At 44.7% G+C, this 23,951-nt stretch overlaps 1 protein-coding gene across 1 annotated transcript in view; it reads left to right on the top strand.

Moving 5' to 3' along the window:
- Nucleotides 1-23,951, top strand: part of LOC144144629 (basement membrane-specific heparan sulfate proteoglycan core protein-like) — a gene marked incomplete in the record, with an annotated part of 339,390 nt that overhangs the window by 240,011 nt on the left and 75,428 nt on the right. The window contains 14 exon segments of the mRNA XM_077676148.1: nucleotides 2,756-2,866; nucleotides 3,784-3,840; nucleotides 4,799-5,026; nucleotides 9,055-9,201; nucleotides 9,559-9,678; nucleotides 9,783-9,914; nucleotides 10,496-10,783; nucleotides 11,805-11,926; nucleotides 14,016-14,225; nucleotides 14,450-14,620; nucleotides 14,988-15,127; nucleotides 15,211-15,322; nucleotides 15,493-15,618; nucleotides 22,967-23,094. Of these exon segments, the coding sequence (XP_077532274.1) occupies nucleotides 2,756-2,866; nucleotides 3,784-3,840; nucleotides 4,799-5,026; nucleotides 9,055-9,201; nucleotides 9,559-9,678; nucleotides 9,783-9,914; nucleotides 10,496-10,783; nucleotides 11,805-11,926; nucleotides 14,016-14,225; nucleotides 14,450-14,620; nucleotides 14,988-15,127; nucleotides 15,211-15,322; nucleotides 15,493-15,618; nucleotides 22,967-23,094 (2,092 nt within the window).

Raw genomic sequence — 23,951 nt, forward strand, 5'->3', positions numbered from 1 at the left:
AAATGTGGGGTGCTTCGAATGCCATTCAGAATTCGCCATGCTACACTACAATTCTGATGTCATTTGAAAGCTTTCACAATTGCTCGCTGTGCTGTAGTGGCACTGTCGTTGCCCCGTTCCGTTTTCGTACAATAATACAACAAAGTTAAGAGCAGTTTAAGGTAGTAAAATATCAAATTAGAAGACACCAGTTTTGACTCCAATGTGGTGGCTATTTGTGTAGATTTTCCTTTTTTTTTTTTTGCAACTGACCCACTGGTTTTGAGAGTATGAAAATTATGTTGATTTCTTAGTCTAAGTAAATAAACAGGGAACACAGTTCTACGAACAAAAATATTTTGTTTGTGTTACGTACGGAAGTATACTTTTTATTGCCGATCGAAGGCGCTGTGTTTGAAATGGCGTTTGAAATTCCAAATGTCTCTCTCGGTGCTCAACTGGCTTGAATGTCATTTGAGCTGAGTGGCATATCAACACCTAGTGTAGCAGCACAACTTGGCTTTTGGTTCAAATGACATTTGGACACTGGTGTAGCAGAGGTGTTTTTTACTTTCTTTGCAAGTGTGTGTACTGGGTGCAGTTATGCCAGCGCTGAGACATATCCATGTCGTGCACCAGCCGCCTTGCTTCTCTCCTCCTCTTCCTTGTCTCTCTCTCCCCCTTTTGCCGTGCTGCCCTAACGCTGCCCTCTCTCCTGTCGCATGCTGCAGGGGGATGTGGTCACAGTGAGTTTGGATGTGGCGACGGCAAGTGTGTGCAGGATTTGCTCAGATGTGACGGTTACTATGACTGTGAGGACTTTTCTGACGAACAGAACTGTGGTACTGACTCACTCTGCCTCACCGATACGCACGCGCCTGCCAAAAGTGCTCTGCCGACCTTAGCAGCATATGTACTTTGATATGGCACTCTGTTCTCGCCACTGCTTTCTTTTTATTTTTGTGAACAAAAATAGCTCTCAAAATGGTTTTAAATGGGCTATAATAAGTTCGAATCTTGCATAATCGCATGCGGCTTTTGACAGTTCAGAGTATTAGTAGACACTGGCCAGAAAACATTAACGACTCTTGCATATCCACGGAATAGATATGAAGTGGTATTTCTAGCTGGTTGAAATGAAAAGGAATGCCTGGATTTTTTTAAATCTTAAGGGTACACTTAAGGGGAGCACTGCTCTTAAGACAGCTTCCTTTAACTTTTAAGTAAACTCTGAGTCTTGTCAGTCTTGCTGCTTTTTCCCCCCACTGATTTCAAATATGGCATTATTTTTTGAGTAAGTCAATTAGTCCCCAAGATAATTAGAGATAATTACTAGTCACTTTTGGAGGAACAATAGACAAAACAGTGTTAGTCATAAAACTAATATTTACAGTTTCCAAAACTATGAACCCTGGTGAGTGCAACAGAAGTATCGGTTTTTTTGATGCACTGCTTGGAACCGATTTTACAGCTCTTTAAACTTTGGTGTTTGAAACTGCCATTCTAAACGGGCAAGGAGCCATTTTGAATGCCCATTTCAAACATGAAAGTTCAATGAGCTGTGAAATTATTTCCAAGCAGTGTAAATATTAGTTTTATGACTAAAACTGCTTTGTCTATTCCTTCAAAAGTGACTAGTAATTATCTATAATTATCTTGGGGACTAATTGACTTGCTCAAAAAATAATGCCATATTTGAAATCAGTGGGGAAAAAGGCAGCAAGACTGACAAGTTTCAGTGTCCCCCCTTAAGCAGGACCTAAATTTTGCACTTTTCAATTTACAGCATGTGTAACAGGTTTGTGCAAAAAGCAGTACTAGTAAGCAAATGTACTAAATTGTGTGCATGGTGGGAGATTATTTCAAAACACCTTTCACCTAGCTTCCTGCAGCCTCGGGCCTGTGAAGCATGCTTGCATGCATGTCTTTAACACCTTCAGCTCGTAGCCGCGACTGGTGTTCAGTGCTGTCTGTGCCTCTCTAACCTCTCCGTCTCTCCACTTCCCCTCTGCCGCCGTCCTCAGAATCTCACCTCTGCAGGCCTTCCCAATTTCGGTGCCAGTCGGGCCTCTGCATTGACAGAGACGAGTTTTGTGACGGTGTGCCCCACTGTCCCGACCGATCCGATGAGCTTAACTGCTGTAGGTCTTTCTTTCTGCTTCAAGCGTGTGTGCATGCTAACCTTTTCTGCTACCAGGAAAATTTGTGCGCTAACTCGAGGCAGGCATCTTAACATCTAAACATTAGATGAAAACTATGTACCACACTTGATGCAAGCTTGAATACGCTTGCATTTTCTTGCACAGCACCTTGAACCTCTAATTATGCTGCATTTACTGATGCAATGATAGGCCTTTTGCACTGTTGACGACAATAAAATTCAGCTTCTAGCTAAGCATCTCTGAAGAGTGGGACAAACCCAGCAGTAAAAAGGAGATACTGCAATTCAGGCTGTTTTTAAATAAAAACAGCCTTAATTGCAGTATCTCCTTTTTACTGCTGGGTTTGTAAATAAAAAGGCGGAAAAATAAACAATTAGAGGCCCAACTGGACCTGCCGAAAATGCAAATTATTCCATTTGAACCAATTGTGTTTTCGGCAAATCCAAATGGTCCTCCAATATTTTTTTTTTTTTTTCCCCCACCTGGGAAAAGGTGTGCCTCAATTGATTATGCAGTTTAATATGCAGAGCTAGAGCAAAATCCCCCATAGTTGAGAACACATTCCTGTGCACGGGTAATTCACCATGCACTGATCGAAACTGTTCTTCTTCCAGGGACATGCCAACCTGGGCAGTATGTGTGCGCCAATGCTCAGTGCATCGAGCGGTCCCAACGCTGCGATGGCCGCTTTGACTGTTCGGACTTCTCGGACGAAGCAGACTGTGGTATGCGTTTGCTGTAAAATGCAGCTCTGGCAAATTCGCGATTGCTGGGAAATTTAAATCGGGATTGTCAGAACCCTACCTTTGGTTATTACATACTTAGTGAAATGTGTGTTGAGTCGCACCGAACAGGGCAGGTAGACATGGCAGCACAGAAGGTGGAATTTCCATTTTTAACGTACTGCAAGAGGTACGCAGCGACTCTGACATTATGACCATACTCGCTACCATGAAACTTCGTTAGACCGTACCTGACGGGGACGCAAAGAAAGTACGTACTAACCGGCATTACGGTTTATCCGAATGCATTGGGTTAAAAGGAAACAGTCGGGGATTCAGCTTAGCCATGTATAAAAAGCAACTACGGCTTATGCGAATACGGTTTAACGAGATTTTACTATTTTATTAATTTGCTATGAAGTTGCCCTTTTTATTACAAGGATCAGCAACAAGAAACGAGTCCTTCAAACATTTTTATTTACAAACCACTGGCACTTCTACACTGAAGTTTTGTGTGAAGTCAGAGCTCATGCTTTATTATTGTTTACAAATGACACTGGCAACAGCAGTACCCTGGTTTTTAGCAGTTTATTAAAAAAAAACCTGTTTTGGAGGGCAAAGAATGGACTGTGGCACAAGTTGCATAATTAGAGAGAATCCTGAGGGGGCCTGTGGACTTTCTCGTGAATTAATTGCTCATACAGTTAAATTTTATCTGGAATTCTGCATGCAAAACAGCACTTTGGGGCTGTTCTGCTTTAAAAGTTATGTTCAAGCAATCTGTTCGCTTAAAGTCAAGTACCTTTCACAGCCTTTACAGTTTTTCTCTTCGAGCTAAAAACTAATCTTTTTTTCAGGCTTTGTTGTTTTATTTCCTTGTGTTGCGGGGCTACATGCTGATATCTTGTGCGTTTTTACAGCTTCAGATGCCAACGTCAACATCAGGGTCTATCCTGAGCGGCAGACAATAAAACAAGGTACCCAATTTCTTTCTAATTGCAAAGGTGTTCTCGCTTCTGGTTTTGGCATTGTACAAAAGTTGCACAGCACAGTACACAATCGTATTTTGTGTGCATTTAAGAGGACCTTCACCTAAACGTCAATAAAAAAATTCGGATGTGTTTCTCATTAACTGCTACGCCTAATAAACTGCTGAATATAAGGAGAGAGCCTTGTTCCTTTGCTTGCTCATCTTTGCACTGCATTGCTGATGAAACAAACAAATGATGAAATTGAAATGTGTACGTTTAGTTTGCCAAATAAAAAAAAAAGTTGATGGTGCAATAAAATGCATCACAGAATTAAAACAAGTCAATTTTAATCAAGTGAACGAGGCTATTACATAAACTACTGTCAAATAAAATGACATTTATTAAACTGTGTGGAAACTGCTAGCGTTGTTCTAATGTGTTCTTTCAACAGGTGCAACTGTTCTTGATTCAACTGTTCTTAATGCAACTGTTCAACTGTTCTATCTAGGGACACTAGCCTAGCCAGAATATCGGCACTTTTCTCCCATTGTTCCCTGCCGCCGCCATTATAATTGGTTAGTTCGCATCACGTGACACTTGTTTACACTGTGAACTGTGGTAGACTTAAGCTTGTCCTCCCTGCTCTGTAGCTGTACGTGACTGGCGTCGTTCCAAACACGAATCAAAATAACACGTGTGGCAGCATCTCAGCCACAGAAATGCGTACGAAGATGCAATTTTGCTGCACCTTCGGCAGTGTTGTCAACAAATGACTCGGTAGGAGTTAGCGGCGAGGCCATAGGAGAGGCAATGTCACAACACTGACAAACACCAGAATCGCCCCTCGTTGCCGACTTGCGTGCCTCAGTGATGCCACTCTGTTATTTAGTGGCACTAGGCCAGGCCATCTGTGTGAATGAGTGACCCTGACCGTTGCCCCTGCTCCCTCGCTCCTGTGGCGCAGGCCAAGAGGTGGTGTTCCGCTGTCGGGACGAGGGTGCCCGGCGTTCCCAGGTGAAGTGGAGCCGTCCCGACGACAGGCCGCTGCCCCCGCAATCGACGGACGCCCGTGGCAGGCTCACCATGCCCAACGTGCAGCCTGACCACGGGGGCGTGTACCTCTGCAAGGCGGTGGGCGTGCCGGACTCCACCTCGGGGGCTCAGAAGGCTGCCTTCCTCACCGTGCAGCCATGTAAATATCCCGATCACTGCGCCCCCTTCCCGCCCGTCCACAGGCCGGCCTTCTCCCGGCCATAGCACCACCGCCGCACTGCACCCCCACGCCCTCTGTTGCCACGTTGCTGCTTCTCTTTGTTGCCGCCGCCGCTGCCCCTCCCTCCCTCTCTCTTGTCGTCGTTCCCGTCGTCCACAAGTTCCCCCTCCTCCTGACATATGGCGAGGCGTAGCCACACCCAATCATGTCTTAGTAACTAGGTTCTGCTGTACGAGTACTGAAACTATCATTTGACTTTGCTTGTGAACATTACAACTGTCGGTGCTGGAATCTTCTTCATGCTTGAGACACCCTTTTGGCCACTGCATAGTCCCAGTAGAAGTGCCAGTGGCATTAACAAACAACGAATAGCCCCTCTGAGCAGAACAGTCGTTCTCGTATGTGCCATTCAGCTGACTACTTGCGCAGTGGTTACGGTCTCGACATGGATTGGAATGCATGCAGCTCAGTTCTGTTGGCCCCTGCCTTTGACAAGATATTGTGGCACTTGGATTGATTATTCCCTGGTCGCGGTATTATTACGCTAGAAGGCTTCTCGTTGAACCATCTTGTTATAGAACTTGCATGACGCAGCATATTGTACCTGGACAGTGTCAAAAATGAAAGGATGCCTACACAGCAGCAGTTAAAAGCTCCCCCCTTCCTGCTCACCAGCCACATTGAAGTGGATCATCGTAACTGTGTGCCTGTCTGTCAGCAGCAAACTTGAGTGTGCATGGCGCTTGGGACATGCATTGTGCATGCCATGAATCGAAACGTCCAGTGACCATTGCCATCGTGTGGCCCGAGTGTACATACATTGTAGAAATTGTTTTCCACTTACCACATTTTTGTAACTCGCTAGTGCCAAATGTAGATGTAACGCACTTTGGATGTTCCAGTATTGATGTTCCAGTATGCCGTGTTCATTTTGAACACCTATTTACATTGGTTGTCGTTTCACTGAAGTCATGTGGCACATTCCTGTTTGACTATTTGTAATGTCTTTGGTACGTATTGCAGTAGTTTTGTTCCTATATGATGCATTCCATTGTTTGGCTGGTTCAAATGCCTTGTGTGGATAGTTATTTTTCTTAATGTTAAAGGACCAAGTGAGCTACTCTTTAGCATGAAATGCACAGTAGTTTCCGACGAGCTTACTGTTACATTCTTTGCAAAATTTAATTTAGTTCTCGCACGATGTACAGGGGGGTGCGCACTAGCCCCGTGGGCTGGTGTTTAACATCTTTCTTTGCAAAGACCATGCGGAGGCATAGTGCATATGTTAGCCATCATGGGGTTCCTTATTATTTTCTAATATAATGGCACCTTGTGTTTGCATTACTAATGATTTACATATTACAGCCATTCAGTAAGCAGTACACTGATAATGAATAGCAAGCATTGAATTTGTGATTTGAGATTGCTGTCAGTAGTGATGACTACAATGCATTTGTAGTTCCTGTAGATCTCGAACTAGGTAGGGCAGCATTGGTTCGTAGCCATCTGCTAGTCATTTATAGCTTTGGGCATTGTTGAGCTTACAAGTTGGTTGTGTGTGCGTATTGGAATGGCTTTGTCTCTTTGTGAGAGCAAAGGTATGTGGTGCTGTTTTTTGCAGAGGCTGGGCTTTTAAAAAAGGCTTCACTAATTGTGCTGTTTGTCTCGGTGCATGGAGGTTGGCTGCGTTGTGGAGTATTTTTTTAATGTGGTGGCATATTTTCTTACCTGTTGAAATAACGCTTCAGCTGAGCCCTACTATGGAGACTTCCTACCCAAAATTGATCCCAATACCTACGAAGGTACTTATCACATATGCATTGAGCTGTGCTGCATGTATTTGTCCTGTGCATGTTGCAATAAAGGGTACCCAATTTAAATTTTGTTACTTGAGACTTGTTACTGTTTGCGGTGCTCTCATGCTGTCTGGTGCCATTTTGGTGCGGGCTTGCGTGAAACACAGGCAGGAGTGGATGTGGTCAGTGGGTGACACATATTAGCCAACGTAAAGAATCCGTTCTCGAGGCGGGTTTGTGCTTCAACTTGTTTTTATGGCTATTGAGAGCTATACTCCTGAGCTCTATATACTGTTGAGAGCTAAGTAGGGAACTTTTTCAGAATTTTGGCGCGTGTTCTGACTGCCCATCTGACATCTGATGCCGTAACACTGCAGAAACTGGGAGTTTCTATGGCATTTCACACAGAGCCAGGAAGTGCAATATTATTTGCAATTAAAATGCGCAATAGGGTAAGGGACCGTAAGCTGGCAGATACGAGAGCAAAATTTAGTGGCGAGACATATGGCCAATGTCTCCTCTCCCCCCCTGCACCCTGCACCCCCTCCTATATGGCAAGACATATAGGAGGGGGTGCAGTAAATGAGGAATGGCATTATGTCTGGGAAATATCAGTAAATCGGCTACTGGATTCCCGAAGCCAAATAGCAGTAGATGTTCAATGCCCTTCCTATTTAACAGTAAGGTGAAACCTAAAGCTGCGCTTGCTGATTTTGTCTAACAAATTGAAGGAGTGCTAAATAGATGCAGTTTTGTATTCAGTGCAGCTTTCCTTGTCTTGCTGTATTATGCCAGCACATGACATCGGTTATCAGTACAGAAACCTTAGTGCAGGTATGGCAGTAAAGCAATGGTGTTTGAAATGACGATTTTGTCACAATTGTGTTCAGAGGTGTTAGTTTAAAATGTGTACAGGAACAAAAGCACAGATATACTTTTTCTTCCTCACAGTTACAAAATTTATGAATAACTGTTGCATAGCAACGCAAGTTTACCAGCAAAGTTTCAGTGAAAAAATCGCCAGCATGTTCTAATAACAATAGCTCTTGTCGCAAAAATGGTTAAAAGCTTTAGAACCAGCACTGCACTTAAAAACTAAATCGACTGATATTGCTCAATAATGTCACCACCAAAAGCAAGTAAAAGTCAAACTAGTCACTGTTTCCTAACAACTTCAGGTGCATGCAGGCTTATTTTATGCGCCATGCAGCAGTTAACACAGCCTTGTCAGTGAGAGCTTGTATTGGGAGCCCATGCAGCAGAAGTGCCATAAGTGCATGCATCAATGCATGATGGCTAGATGGTGAATGGGGTACACATGCCTGTGCATCTTTCATGGAGAAATCAGTTTGTGGGCTGTGGTAGAATAAGCATTGCACAAATGCTGACATCTACTGCTTAATCAGTGAGCACTCTTGTACTTATTAACCTAAACACACTTTGCATGTGCACGTCTTTTGCTCTCTAACACTTTTACCACCATGTCAATTAAAATGTTCATCTTTTTTTTTAAATTCTTGCACCGGGACTGGCTCTTCTTGGTGAGAACTTTTTTCTCCTGCTTATACAAGACTTAAGATTACGTACGCGAACCTTTGTAGAGGCACAACTTCCACTCATTCAAATGCATTCAATTACACGAATAGCATCAACTTGAGATCTATAGGAGGTAAATAGACGGCAACTTTACCTGCCAGTGCCTGACTATTTAGCCTGTATTGGCGTTTGTGCTTAGTCAAATAGACACGAATTTAATATTGTTAGCAATACTGTCATAAGCATTAAAATGGTGAAATTTCAAAGCAATTTTCTAGTCATCATCAAATGCTTCAAGATTGGGGTGAAGCAATGACTATTGAAAGCAGCAGCAGCTTTTCTTGTATTCCTACATCAGTTCAGTTTGCCACATATTTATGGCAGTGATAGTAGCCCTGCTTTGAGAAGTGTATTGGAGTCCTGAGCATGTCTATGCATAACTGCTTAGTTAAGGAACAGATTAGATGTTTGTAGACGATTCAGCTCAACGAACTGGGGCATGGGAAATGTGCGACCTCAACCCGCACAAGTACACATGCATGGTTAGTCGTGGTGTCGCACACAGACACTGTGCCATTTGCACACATTAGAATTTGCTTCTGCCTTCTGCTGCTTGCCAAGTGTGTCCACTGTGTGTGGCTCAGCGAGGACTGCTTTGGCGTCTTGTCTCTCTAGACACGCCACCCACGCCAAAACCGGAACGGCCGTCAGGAGCTTGCAAACATGACGAAGCTACCTGTCAAAACGGAAAGTGCGTTCCGCGGAAGTACGTCTGTGATGGGGACCTTGACTGCGAGGACGGATCGGACGAGAACAACTGCGGTATGTGGACGGCCTGCCCGTCTGGCAACAATTTGTTTTATAGCTTCAGTCTGTGGGCAGGTTCATTTTTCAGCAAGATTTGTTGACAGGCTAGTTGGTTTGATACTTGAAAAGCCATGAGGATTGCGCGGAAGGACGACACAAAGGGGAGACAACAGGACGAGCACTCGTCCTGCATCATTCACAGTTTAAGATCAGTGGTAGCTTAATTTTTATTCTAGATCGATTGATAGAGAGTGGCTGCATTTAGTTTTGATGCCTACATCTTTACCGCAATTTCATTTTTATTAGTGCAACTTGCACGCGCGGGGTTAAAATGCGCAGCTGACTAGGAACTTCATCTTGGTTATTTTTCAGCTCAACCCTCCCTGTGCGAACCGAATGAAATGCAGTGTGACAACAAGAAATGCATCCTGAAGGTTTACCTTTGTGATGGTGACGACGACTGTGGTGATGGTACAGATGAGAGAAACTGCCGTAAGTGAACCAACGAAGGCTGTCTATGACAGAGGGCCCCCCTGTCTCATGCCATCCACGGGGAGCTTGAAGCTTAATGTTCTCCCCTGTTCTATGTCTTTCAGGTGATAACATTCCTGGGTCCCCATGCCGAATGGGAGAGTACCAGTGCCTCTCTGGTGACCAATGCATTCCAAAGAGTTTCCACTGTGATGGTGAATTCGACTGCCAAGATAAATCCGATGAAATTGGATGCTGTGAGTTGAATTTGAATTTGAGTACACAGGGCTAATACAGTTGGGGTGCTCTTACATTTAGCCTTTATTAAAACAAACAAACAAAAAAAGAAACAGTAGCTGCCAGAATTTACAAAAAGTTTGTTGCATCTATATGTATTGAATTTCAAGGTGCTTATGAAGAGATTCGTAATTTGACATACAGTATTGTGCGATCATAAGTGTCAATAGAAAACATCTACGTCCACGATAGTACTCGTCCAACCTTGAGGCAAAATTAAATGGAGTCAATACACGACAGGTAGCAGTTCCTGTCAGCAGTCGGCCGTCGATGCTTTCTGCAATTTGAGTACAGGACTCAGTGCCAACCATACTGGTGGCAAAAAAGTAGCAGATTAAGCATAGCTGAAACCAAGACTAACACCCACCAAGATGAATCCATAGCCTCAAAGCGCAGGTGTAGCTCTGGAGCATAAATTCTGAAGTAGAGATTTTCTTGGGTTCACAAAATGCTAACTGCATGCACATGCCTCGCACCTATGGTGATCACGACGTGATAAGTGCTGAAAAGCAAACTCTCCTGCCCCCTTCTTGCCTTCCAGCTCCCCCGACCATCACCCAGTCTCCGCAGGAGGTGGTCAACGCCATGGAGGGTGAGACAGTGAACATCACGTGCCGTGCCATCGGCAACCCGGTGCCGCTCATCAACTGGCGCCTCAACTGGGGCCACATTCCGCCCAAGCCCCGCGTGACCACCACGAGCGAGAATGGCTTCGGTGTCGTCACCATCCGGGACGTGCGCCAGTCGGATCAGGGCGCCTGGTCCTGCGAGGCCATCAACAGCAAGCAGAGCGTCCTGGCCACCCCTGACGCCATCCTCGTTGTCAAAAGTGAGCCACCATCACCTGTTGCTGCTGTTCGGCTTTCTCCCACATTCGGCTATCTTCCACGTAAACATTCCCAGTCTTTCGTTGTGGCAGTCTATAAAATTTAATCAAATTAAAGGTTTTTCGGCTCCCATGCAGAAGCCAAAATTCCTTTTGGTTTAACGCTACATTTAAATGGTCAATGTGCATTTGAATTGTCATTTAGTGTTTTGCTATCTGTAAGAGCAGTTTGCTGCCCAAATTTTGTAAAGCTCGCCTAAACATGGGCAGATGAGGTGCAGGGAAACAAGGGTCCCCACGGGCTACTGCTATTCTAGCTAATTCTCGTCACTACAGTTTCTTACCTCACAGTTTGCTTGCTGCAAGGCACTCCCAGAGCTTGCTAAGAAGTGTCGTAAAGGACATCAAAAGTGTCCCCATTTGCAAGCACACCTGTTTGCGTTGATGATTACAGTTGCTGTTAGACAGAACTGCTGCTTTTCTCTTGATTTGTGATCCCTGCTTCGCATCACACAGATAAGAAGAAATGACTGGAATTCGTTGTAATATTTTTTCGGCTGAGTGAATCTCAAGAAAACTCTGACGTGAATAGCCATTCTTTACACTGAAACCAATGTAATGTGCTTTTGTTGTTTAGTGTCCATCATGGTGTGCATAAATTTCAGCCCTCTGTTTTATGCTTAGTCTTAAATAGATGAACACCCTATTTATCATCACGTTGGTTAGTGAAGTTGATGTGGTTCAGGGGGAAAATAAGGAAAAGCCGTCTAGTTTTTCATTGGCAGCACGCATTAACTATGAAGTTACGTGTTTAAAGGAATTCTGGAACGCTTATTAAGTCAATTAATCGCTGCTTATATGTACTTGTGTTCTTTGTACCTTGAGTCTTTCTGATTTTATTGCTTGTGTCAATGCTGAACTTAAAAATATTGCTGTAATTGTGGGGCTCTGAAATAGATTCTACCTGTGCGGCTGGTGTCTGAGCTGGTACCAGTTGCCCATGTGTTGCTCTGCTCACTTCCAGGCAAAGGTGTCTGCCATCCGCCACTGTTCAACGACCAGGCTCGGACTAGCTCGGAATGTCTTCGATGCTTCTGTTTTGGTGTTTCCCAGACATGCCATAGCAGCAGCCTCAACAAGATAACTGTAAGTGGTCGTTTCATGCCTTGCAGTGAAGCTTAGTATTGTGATATCAGGCTGATGCGTTCCTGTGCACTGCAAAAAAAAAAAAAAAAAAAAAAAAAACTAGCAGTGTACTTTTCATCCTTTCATTCATTGTTGTTTACCTGCATATAACAGACATAAGCTAATTGCAGGCACCATTTATGCCTACAATTGAACTCATTTTGTGTTAGAATAAGCAATTGTTCAATGCATGATAGAATGGCTGCTGCATTAAGTACTAGTTCAGGCTGAAAGTTGGGCTGGTTGGTGTTGACTTAGAACCATTTTACCAGCGAAAAACAGACAGATACCTAGAAAAAAGTAGACGGGACACTCGCTAGTGAGTGTCCCGTCTATTTTTTTCTAGGTATCTGTCCGTTTTTCGCTGGTAAAATGGCATTAAGTACTAAAGTAGTCTTTAGTGACACCAGTAAACGTAATAAGTTGATCTTTTGCAAATCTGAGCATCACTTGATTGATAGTCGAGGAGGGAGGTTGTAATGTTCAAATAAATGCTCTCTACAGAGAAATGGGCTAGCAAGGGTGACACTTACTTGGTGGGCACAGCCCTTTGATTAGTTGCCCTACTTACCGTATTTACACGATCGTAGGTCGACCCTTTTTTTTTCAAGTTTGACAATCCAATGTTGGGGGGTTGACTTAGAATCGAAATCAAACTTTGTGCCGCTTGTAACGGCAAGAGGAATGAGAAATCAGGGGTACTACGAGCTGAGGAAAGTGTAACACCCTCGTTTCTATGGTTATGGTCGAAGCGTAGCATTTGCCATTGCATACATTGCAATAAAGGTGATGCTGACTTTGAAAGTTAGCTTTCCCGATCTGTGCCCTTTATCCACCGTACCTAGAGCAGCTAACTTTCCACCAGCACGTTCGGAAGTGTACTGAACGTGATATTATTGTGTCTATGTCAGCGCTGGGCAATGATTTAAGGGATTCGGTAATACTCATGTCGATTATTAGAGACGAACAAAACGCTTCTTGAATGCGAGTAACGTACTCGCGAATCAAAGGACATCGCGAGCAGCTGCTTCTGTCAGCCGCCATGTTGTTTGTTTTGATATCGCACGGCAGTGGCCGCTGCCGGTAGCTTCGACAATTGTCATTTTGCAGTGAATGTGTTCTCATGATTGGGAATAAAGTTTCCCGCTCAACCCACAGTGCATGGTTATTCCGTGTGCTTATAAAAAAGCTTTTCTTTTTTAGCATCTACTGCACGCACCGCGAGCGTACGGCTCTTGTGGGAGCATCGATCATGGAAGAGCTGCCGTATGGGGGGTATTGGTAGTTGACGGGAGAGCTCCTTTTTGTGATACGATTTTCTAGGCGGCCGCATTGCCATGTGCTTGTGTCGCTTCTGTGTTGTGCTGAATCTTTCCATCTGTCATGAGTGCCGTGGGCCCGAAGAACTTTCTCGGCGCTCATTCACAGCAGCGTTCAAAAGGGCTACTGCACTATGGTATGGTATAGCTCTGAACTTGTACCCATGCAGGCTGCTTAGGTCCACTAAACATAATTGCTGTGCATTGAAATACAGCATTCTTTTCTCGCTGTCAAACCTTTCCTGCAAAGCAACAGGCTGACGTTTCTGTGACACAAAGCTGGACAATAAAGCTGTACTTTGAGAGGTGCATAAAACGAGTGCATGAGAAAGGTTTATGGAACAGAGTCATCTTCTCTCATGACTGTCATCTTCTCCTTCATGGTCACTCCATCACTTTCTTTTAGTCTGGTTGGAGTCTCCATTACACCCATGGTTAAAAACAAGTAGTCACTTTGTAAAGCTTTCCTGTTGCCTAGTTAAAGCATGGAGGAAAATTGACACCTAATTTGCTGCACAAAATGGCTTCCATGCACGACACACAGATGCAGCAATGCGAACAGCGCAGTTGATGACAGTACACTTAAAGGCTCTGGGTTACTGCTGGATTACTTGTTCAGAGCTGATAGCAGTGCTCACATGTAAGGGTGTGCAGCTTCCACAGAGCGCTAAGGTCTGGCTCAAGTTATTTGCTTGTTCTGACTGAACCGGCTGTTCCAATTTTCGTTTCAGATTCCCCTAGTGAATGAAGTCTCTGTCGCAACCATGAGCATTCTCCCCGATGGCAGCTACATGGATGTCACTGAAAAGTTCAGGCCAAACCAGAACGCCGTGCGGGCTAACGTTGGAAGCCGAAAGTTCAGCATCGATAGCCAGATCAAGACTTCAGAGGCACCAGTCCACTACTACTGGAGCCTGCCTGCAGAGTTTCTTGGAAATCAGGCAAGCAGTGTGCAGTTCTTTCTTTTTGCAAAACAGTAGGTGCACATATAAGCTGGCCATCTCAATAAATTCTTTTCAACGCTGTGTGTGTTTTGTAAATCGCGTGTGCCCATCGTTACCTGTGCTACATTCTTCGACTGACGTCTGTTTGCAACTGTGCTAGTTCTCAGCAGGTTACCCCTGTAAGTTGGCATTTTTTTTTAAGTATTTCTTTCTATGCGTAGGTGAACAGCTACGGAGGCCACCTAAAGTACACCTTTAGGTACCAGGCATCTTCAAGGCCAGTTCAAGCAGCAGACCTCATCCTCAAAGGAAACGGCATCACACTGTACCACACCTTACGGCAGTCCTATGGCCCTCTCAGGGACAACGCCATCGAAGTGCAGTTTTCAGAGGTCAGTGGCAACCTAGACCTCTTTCTCCATTTCCATCGATTTAAGCTGCAGCAGTGTTTTGTTCTGTGTTGCTGCACTCTAATTGGAGCTTGACTAATGTGAGGAGCGGAATCATCAACAGGATCATAGCTTCACCCTGCTTCTGAGTGCAAGGAGCAGGAGCACAATCCTGGTTTTGAAGAGGTGCAGTGATGGCTGAATAGACTGTAAAGTAGAATGACATGTCATTGCCTCTCTTAAAATCAGGTTGATGACACCTGTCGTGAAGGACAGCGTCATATTGAGGGGAATAAAGGAATCACCTGTCATTCACTGACCAAGGGCAAACCTTTTTTTTTTCTCTGCGTGTGGCTGACCCACTATCCAGGGTGAATGGCACAAAGATGCCCGGCACAGTGCCAGTGGCAGCCCTGACACTGCAACGAGGGAAGACATCATGCTGGTGCTGCAAAACATCGAGGGCATCTTCATCCGAGCGGGCTTTGACAGCGAACTGGCAGAGTCGAGGTAAGAGACGTTGTCTGCCGCTTGCTCCAGCACTCTTCTGACGACTGCCCCGTGCCCATCCCTCATGCGTGTTCATTGTGCAGCATACACGGGCTTGAGATGGATTCTGCATCCTATTCAAATCCCAAGAACCCGCCTGCCTCGTTTGTGGAGCAGTGCTCTTGCCCGGCTGGCTACACTGGAAACTCTTGCGAGGTACTGTTTTCTATTGCGTTGCTGAGGCAAAGAATTGCACGGCTGAACATTAAAAGTACTAATACGTGTAAGACTAGAAAACTTGTCTCTTCCCTTCACATATAAAGGTGCACATTGTAATGATCTTTTGTCGGGGCCTAAAAGCTGAGCCATGCGTCTTTTTGTTTTAGAATTGCGCTCCTGGCTACATCAGACGGCGTACTGGACCTTACCTCGGTGAATGTGTCCAAGGCACTCTTCCTTGCAACTGCAACGGACATTCCACCTCTTGTGACCAGCAGACGGGCCGTTGTCTGGTGAGGCGAATGTCAGGGGCCGCGTTGCTCTTTTCTAAGCTTGCATAATGTGACAGCGATTAATGAAAGCAGCTGAGTTTTTACAGGGGGTAGGGAGCATCCATCTTGCTCATTCTGCTAGTCGGTGGCAATCTGTCTGCTTGCCAGCTGATTATTGGCGGTGAGATGTTTGAGTGGCGCCCCCTGGATCTGACGTCAGCTTAGGGACCCGCTCCGCTGTCGTCTGCTACACTCGCCCCGCTGCTACACCCGCGCCGCGGTCGTCCGGTTCTGACTGGCAGCAGTACCTTTGCTAGAAATCGCCCGCTTTGATGCTTTGGTGATTTAAAAAGCGTGTTTTCAATCAGATTCTGACGGCTCTGAATAATTTCAAGCTTTGTCCCGCACAATTTTACAACACACGAGGAGAGAGAGAACGACTTTCAGAGAGCATCGCTCAGACAATCGTGTGTAACTCGCCCTCGTCCTATCTAGCGTATTTGCGAGTTTTAGCGCTCAGAGCTCCTCGATAAGTATTCAAAGTGCGTATGCTTCCCTTAACTATTTCTGAGATGCTCTTATGAAGACTCAACAGTGTAGTGCTGCGCATCAAGCAGCGGGTCGCACAGCAGGAAATAAAACGGGTGTTTTCTCTTTCTTTCGTTGTTGTTAGATGAACGTTTTTTTTGTTTGTTTTTTTTTGTGCCCAACGCATTCATTTTTCTGCACCGTCCTAAACGTCCTAGGAGGTTTGGGGATGTTTGCGAGGCTCACAAAGTTCGTCTCAATATTCAATGCAATAAGATCTGTGCTACGGCGCAGATAACGTTGTCCACAATACTCGAAGGCGGCTTTTGTGCACCTAATTTCTATCGAACCATCGATATCGTAACGAACTCGATCTCAACCCCAAACGTTATGACATGATTACGGTGTTGAAAACTTGACATACTTGCTAACTAACGCAATAAATAGTATACATGCCAATTTTCAGTATAACACAATTCGAAACCAATGAATATGTCCAGACAGCTCTTTATTGTTTTCCAACCCATTTAGTCACAAAGATACTCGGGATGACGTTCGGTGAATTGAAGAATGAATCTTACTCTCTCGTCTTGGACTGAGGAGCCTGCCCACTAACCAGCTCGATTTTACTATTAAAGTTTTCTCCTCCTCCTGGACCTCCCCCTCTTGAGTGCAGTTTTACTATAACGCTTATCTGAATATTGTGATGATATGGCTGTGGTAAATGTACCGAAATATCCCTCCAAATCTGAACAAACATAGCCTTACTGTATGTTTGCTTTACAGGTTACTCGTTTTGCTCAATAAGCCTGCATACTGGTTAGAAGCCTGGTATAAAACCAGCACGCGCCTATACACACAGCAGGTTATTTGGAAATCAACCTACATTATTTGTGCCCCATAGTGCACGTCGGCACACTTTCATGCCGTGACAACGTAAAGTGACTTGATACAATAGTTTCGAGTGTTAGGCAACATTGCCAAATCTGTTTTATCTTACATACGATTAGCTGGAATCGTAATGCCTTCTGCCAAAGCCGACAGCCCCGAAGGCCTGGAATTTGTTTTGGTCTTCCATTTTCGCTGTTGTCGGTTGTCAGCCTGCGGCTGTTACCTTTGTTCGAAGACTGCTGAACACAGAGGCTGACGCCTAGCTCCGACTCTTCGCGCTCCGCACAGGACCAGCTGCGCAGCAATGCATGGGCGACGCCGGCAATGTTTTTTTTCCGGAGTGGTATCAAAAACTATACTTAAAATCATGCCTTGAGCTAGTTTACGCTGTTTTAAATCTGTTGTTACGAAAAAAAAAGTTGCGCATTCGCGAGATCTGCTGCGGACAAGCACAAAATCTCAACCGCGCGCAAAGAAACAGCATAGAGAGCGAGCCCGAGTGAAGCAGACGACAAATGCGAGAATCCCTAAGCCGACGTCACAGAGGCGCGCTCCGCAGCGCCGCCCGTGGTCGCGCTCACCGCCAATAGGGGGTAGTGAAGGGCTGTCTGCTGCTTTGTTTTGCATGCAGCCATGTGTGTTTGTAAACATTATAAGTTCACTGTTTGTTAAATATAAAGAATAAGGGTGTGGAAATATTCAAAACTTTTAAATGTCAAAGTGAATTATTGCAGCCTACGATTTGGGTTTAAGTTGAATGGAAGCATTAAAAAAAAATACGACCCTTTAAGTTTCTTGCTGCTTCTGGGTATTCAGATTATCAGATTTGCTATAAAAGACATGCTACAGTTCTTGTACTTGTTTAACTTGATAAAATCTAATTCACAGCCTTCGTATAAACTGATACAAGGGCAGTAGATTGTATTGTAAAAATTGTAAGGTTTGGTTGTTCAGTGTCTAGAGTTACGTCCGACGGAACCCAAAATCGAAAACTAGAGTTACGTCCGACGGAACTTTAAAGGGACACTGAAGTGAATTTGTCAAGCTCCCGTTTTTGCTTGCACTGTGTAGACTGGCTCAAATTAACACACTATTCATCGTTTATCCGGTTGACAAATCGGTAATTATTTTACAAAGCGCGAAAGAAGAAAAACTACTATGCGCGGTTTGCGGCGGCCGCACCAACTAAAGGCTGTGACGTCAGGAGGGGGGGCACCGTGATTGGACGATGCCCAAGGTTAGCAATCAAAAGTTTCGGTTTCGGTTCTGTAAAACAACATGCTTGACATCTGATGGTGTTGTTGGATGGGCATTCTCGATTTCTCAATTATCGCCGTACCGCGCTTCTGCCATGTTGTCGGCTGTCAAATGTCTAAGATAAACCTCCCAGGGCGGCTTGGAATCGTAGAAATCACTAGACGAGGCCTACGCAGTGGATGAACGCCCTCCGCGTCACCGCAGACTCTCAAATGCCATGCGCTTTTCCCGCATATTCGGAGCTTGCCTCACTCATGTCTGTTCGTAAAAAGCTAGTTCGCACCAGGCCAAGGGTGTGCTTGTGGCAACAAGCACACCCTTGTGGCAACAAGCACACCACAAGCACCGACTGCCCGCAAGCAGTCGGTGCTTGTGGCAACAGCACGCCAACGAGAACTCGCTAGCACGTCATTGTCAGTATGCGCGCGTTCTGCGATCTCACTCGTGGAGCAGTGAACGTTACGGCCCAAAAATGGTGAACTCAGTTCAGAAAAGATCAGCCGCATACGAAAAAATCAACTTACAAAAAAAAAAAAAAAAAAAAAACACATGTACCCTCGGGGATGCGAAGTTCCGACTTTCAAAACTAATTCCAGCGCCTCAGACCGCTAGGCCACGAGACGGTGCTGGCCGGTTTGGATATATAAGGTTTATAATGTATGACCAGTTTACACTTTTATTTATTTTAAGCATTTTAAGTACTTTATGTGACTATTTGTTGTATATCACTCCTGCAGTAAGTGTCCCCCAAACTTCCACAATATCTCACGTCTAGCAATTGCATTTCTTTGACGGAAAAGCGTTCGCAGATGTGCGGTCGTGCTGCTGACCGCTGTGCTTGTTTACCCAGCGCAAAAAAGTGCTTCCTGCTCCCTAGTTTTGCGCTGTATGGTAAAAGTTTCAGGTGATTTTATTTTCTTAGTACCTATATTGACTTCGCTGACTCTTCTCCCGCCTTCAATTGGCCTTAAATTTTCCTACTAGCGTAAAGTCAGCGAAGCGTCGCATGTGCACTTGTGCAGCGCTTGTGTGGAGCGACCCGGACTCTGAGTTTGACACAGTGTACAAACTAACAAAGTAAGGAAAGGCACATTCTTTCATTCACAAAGGTGTTGTGGCTTAGTTTCAATTGAGCGAGCGAATAGCGACGACCCGTCGGCGGCCGGCGGACGAAACGCTGGGCCGACTGACTCAATCGGTAGGTCGGCTGGTCGGCGAACCGTGCAGTAGCGCAGCCATTTTCCAGCTCATCTCCTGCTGACGTCACACGAAAACGCCACAGAAAATGGGCGAGCGTAAAGAGAGGAGGACAGCATTTTCGAATTGATTTTTCTACTAAATAAATTCGCGTAAACGCGGCCAGAGTGGTCGAAACAATGCCTACGGACTCCGAACTACAATTTGCGCTAGTAATCCCGCAATGTTTACAAATCACTTCAGTGTCCCTTTAAGCCAGTTTCTAAAATTACGTCCGACGAAACTCAGAATTGAAAACTAGGGTTACGTCTGACGTAACTTTAAGCCAGTTTCTAGAGTTACGTCCTACGTAACCCAAAATTGAAAACTAGGGTTACGTCCAACGGAACTTTAGGCCCGTTTCTAGAGTTACGTCCAACGGAACCCAAAATTGAAAACTAGAGTTACGTCCGACGGAACTTTAAGCTGGTTTCTAGAGTTACGTCTGACGGAACCCCAAATTGAAAACTAAAGTTACGTCCGCGTGTGTCCTGCGGCGGGAACAGAGCCCCGGCCGTCGTCGTCGCTTGAGCGGTCTGTGTACGCTCCGAGCACAAGATAGTTAGACGGAGATGGAAAGCTTGAGTGACTTGTACGCACTTGGAGCTACTGTCTAACTTGAACTTCGAAGTTTTTCCTTATTCATTCTAATGTAAATAGTTGTATAGAACGTCTTCGTTTCCCTTCATCAAATCCAAATGCCTCGAGTTCGTCAATTCGACCGCCATCTATCTGAGAACTTCAACCCCATCGCCCCCCGCGAGCCTCCTGTCAAATCAACTGGAGCCCGGGCGATTGGGTTCCTGATCGGCGCCGGACTTCGGGAAAACGAACATCACAATATTTACTAGGGGCGACACTTTTTTTTCTTTAATGCAGAATGCCACCCAGGCCAGTAGTCAGGGGGGCCAGGGCCCCCCTCATCCCACCTTTCCCTCCTCAGGAAATTTTGATTGGTGGCGTGGGTGTTCTCCAGCAGGGCTCCCGCCATGCCGCTGCACCAAGAAACTTGCCTGCAGCTGCTCACCATGTGCAATACTAAGCAAGTCTTTCTGTGGCCGGGTCTTAACGGTGCCTGAGCATATCGGCCGAAGGACCGTAAGCGACACGGAACCATCACACAAGAGCAGAGGACGCCGCACCCGGCAGTCGGCGCCCGCTAATCAGAGAAGGGTGTCTGCGCTTCAGACTTCTTCAGCCCCCCGCGTGCTAGCACCAGCCGCGGCAGACAGCCTTGTAGCAGCTTCCTTGAAAAATGTGCTTCAAATTCGCCGACAAGTAAATAACAAACCGAAAGATCAGAACAACTATCTCCGCACATTTATAGTTTACTGAGTGGTTTCCCATCTGCTGCATGCCCACCTATGTAATCTCCGTAAAATGTACATGCAAAAATTAAGCTTGGGTGTTTTTAATGCCTGGACGAATATGTGCGAACCATTTCCTTCAAGAGAAAATTTCAGCTTTTCACTTCAATATCATTTTGCTGGCATCTGAATATAAAGTGACTGTTTGCTCCATATGGGCGTAAAAACCACCCACTCTGCCCATAATAGTAGCGACTTTGATAAAATACGTTTTTCATTAATCAGCCAGATCAGTTAACTAAAATGTATCGACATTTCTGTGAAGAAATAAAGGAGTACCAGGGCATTCGCTTTATTATCCCTAATCAATTATTTATTATTAGTGGTAGGTAATTGTTCGATTAAACTTTCGATTAATGCTTTAGTCACGATTAATTGTTTTAACCAGTTCAAGCTTCTGAGCAACAGAAAGAAAAATGTCATGTCGAAATTATACGCAAGCATGTCGAGTATCATATTCGTGTTCAAATAACCCGCCTTACGTCAAGACAGAAAACGATGCCAGTATGCGAAAAGATGGCAGTGATTAAAACCGAAAAGCGGCGGGAAAATAGCTACTCAATAATATTTCATCGACAACTCTTATCTCAACTCGTGCATGCCACAGGGCAAAATTTCAAATAAAAACTACAAATATACACGGTACAAAAAACGACCAGTGGGCAATTACACATACAGTTTTGCCGTGGTATAAACTATTTCTGTAGTAAGAAAAGCGCGATTAATTGGCGCCATCGGCACACATGGCGGGCGCTGATGTTCCTGTTTCTAGAAAAAATGTGATGTGACGAACGAGCTGATAAGCGTCGCGTCCGCATCATGCGCCGTGATGATGACGTACTTACCTCATCCGGAATGTGTCTGAACAAGTGTATGAGCATATTGATCTGATATGTACTACTACATAATTATTTTTGGTCATTTTTAAAAAAAAAAAAAACCACACAACCGAATAATCCATGCATGAGAGAGAGATAAGACCTTTATTCGGCCGAAGTTACAGGCCGAGCATGTCCACCGCCTGCATAATCGAATTAATCGATGCCAATTAATCGGGTTGAAATATTAACTGACACCCAACCCTATTAATTACTCTTGAACCATGTAAATTGGTTCAAGAGTCTTCTAGAGCTGTAAATTTTTTGTGCTTTACGTTATGCCGGACGTAACTCAAAACATTGGCCTAAAGTTCCGTCGGACGTAACTTTAGTTTTCAATTTGGGGTTCCGTCAGACGTAACTCTAGAAACCAACTTAAAGTTCCGTCGGACGTAACTCTAGTTTTCAATTTTGGGTTCCGTCGGACGTAACTCTAGAAACGGGCCTAAAGTTCCGTCGTAACCCTAGTTTTCAATTTTGGGTTACGTCGGACGTAACCCTAGTTTTCAATTCTGAGTTCCGTCGGGCGTAACTTTAGAAACTGGCTTAAAGTTCCGTCGGACGTAACTCTAGTTTTCGATTTTGGGTTCCGTCGGACGTAACTGCGTTGGTTGTTTTGCAATCAAGGCCATTAACAGTGGCATCAGAGCAACTTAAGGGGAAATGGGGCGATTGCAATCCTCTTTTTTTTTTTTTCTTTTTCTTTTTTTCTTTTTTTTTTGTCGCTGTTCATATTTCGACTGTTAAAACTTTCAAAGCTGATACTGTGGTCTACTTCGACCGCTTTTCCTCCATACTTATCTCCGATCACTTTTTTTTTTTTTTTTTGCATCTACACTTTTTCCCAGTTTTTGCATCATTCAGCACCTACAATGAAGGCCGTCACTATCATTGGCATCTTGAAATTGAAGTGTGTTATCCATTGAAAAGGCTTGTTCAGCTTCAGTGCTAACGCATTTGACTTAGTTAGAGCTGCCCTAAAAAGTGTCATCAATGAAACAAGGCATGTTTGCCCTGCAAGAGCTCTCGCTGCAAACTGCATCAGGCAGACTTACCTGCGAGGTAGTGGTATCGGTTGGGTGCAGCAACCAGTTTCTTGCGTGTGCAGTAGACTGCATTCGTCACTGCTTCCACATGTGTCAAAGCGGCCCTACCCATGGCCAGAAATTTCTGGCTTCCCCCTGATGCGGTTGTCGTCCGCCCTTTGTGCAGAACTGCCAGCACAACACAGACGGGCCAAGCTGTGAGACCTGCAAGCGGGGTTTCTATGGCGATGCAAGACGGGGCACCCCGAGCGACTGTCAGCCGTGCCCTTGCCCCATGGTTGATGTTCCAGGACAGTAAGCGAAGCCTATATAGAATCACTAATGGCCAATCATCCTTTGCACACGTGTTATCGACTTGGTTCTTTGCTAATTACTACTTGCTGTTCATAGTTCATTCAGATAACACAGTTGTATTGCCACTGATGACGGTCCCCCCTTATTTCGTATGGAAGACCGTAAATTCGATAAGTATAAAAGCAGAAGGGGCTTCTGCCATTCTTGCACACAAAATGTACATTATCCTGGTTATAATACTTTGACAGTGATGAGTCTTCCAAATTTGTTTAACAAATATATCTGATGTGGAACACCTTTTTGATTTCATGATGTGGACATGTGCGTTAAGTTTATAGTGTCAGCCATAGCCTTTCTTTGTAACAATATATAAAATGTTTTTATGATGGAGTGGTGGAGTGTTTGAGACTGCAGAGTTACCTGTACTAAGTGTCTAATTCTAGCTCCAGACATCAATTTTTGGCAGTGCATGCATCTTTTAGATATGATAACATAATGTTGAGTGAATTTGACACAAATATTGGGCAACAGTGGTAACCTTCAAATAATTGCTTGCCTGTAATTGTGATGTCTTAGTACAAGTTGCTTGCTGCTAACCGTCGTGTTGTGTCAACACTTTCAACATAGGGCCTGCCTGTGTAGTTTTAAGTTCTGCTCACAATAACCTTACCGTGTGTGAATGCAGAGCAGCATTCCTTCCTGGCCTTGATGCAGACTCGAGCACATGAGAAAAAGCTTGAAATGTATGCACCTATTCATGCACTGTAGTTGTATGCATTGTTATCACTCACACACTTCAGTACTGTTGCTCTACTGCATGGTGCATGCAGGTGCGGTCCAGCCTTGTTCGTTTGAGC

This window comes from Haemaphysalis longicornis, unplaced genomic scaffold, assembly GCF_048455015.1.
Source record: "Haemaphysalis longicornis isolate Haplotype H1 unplaced genomic scaffold, Haemaphysalis longicornis Haplotype H1 scaffold_7, whole genome shotgun sequence".
Taxonomy (NCBI): Eukaryota; Metazoa; Arthropoda; class Arachnida; order Ixodida; family Ixodidae; genus Haemaphysalis; species Haemaphysalis longicornis.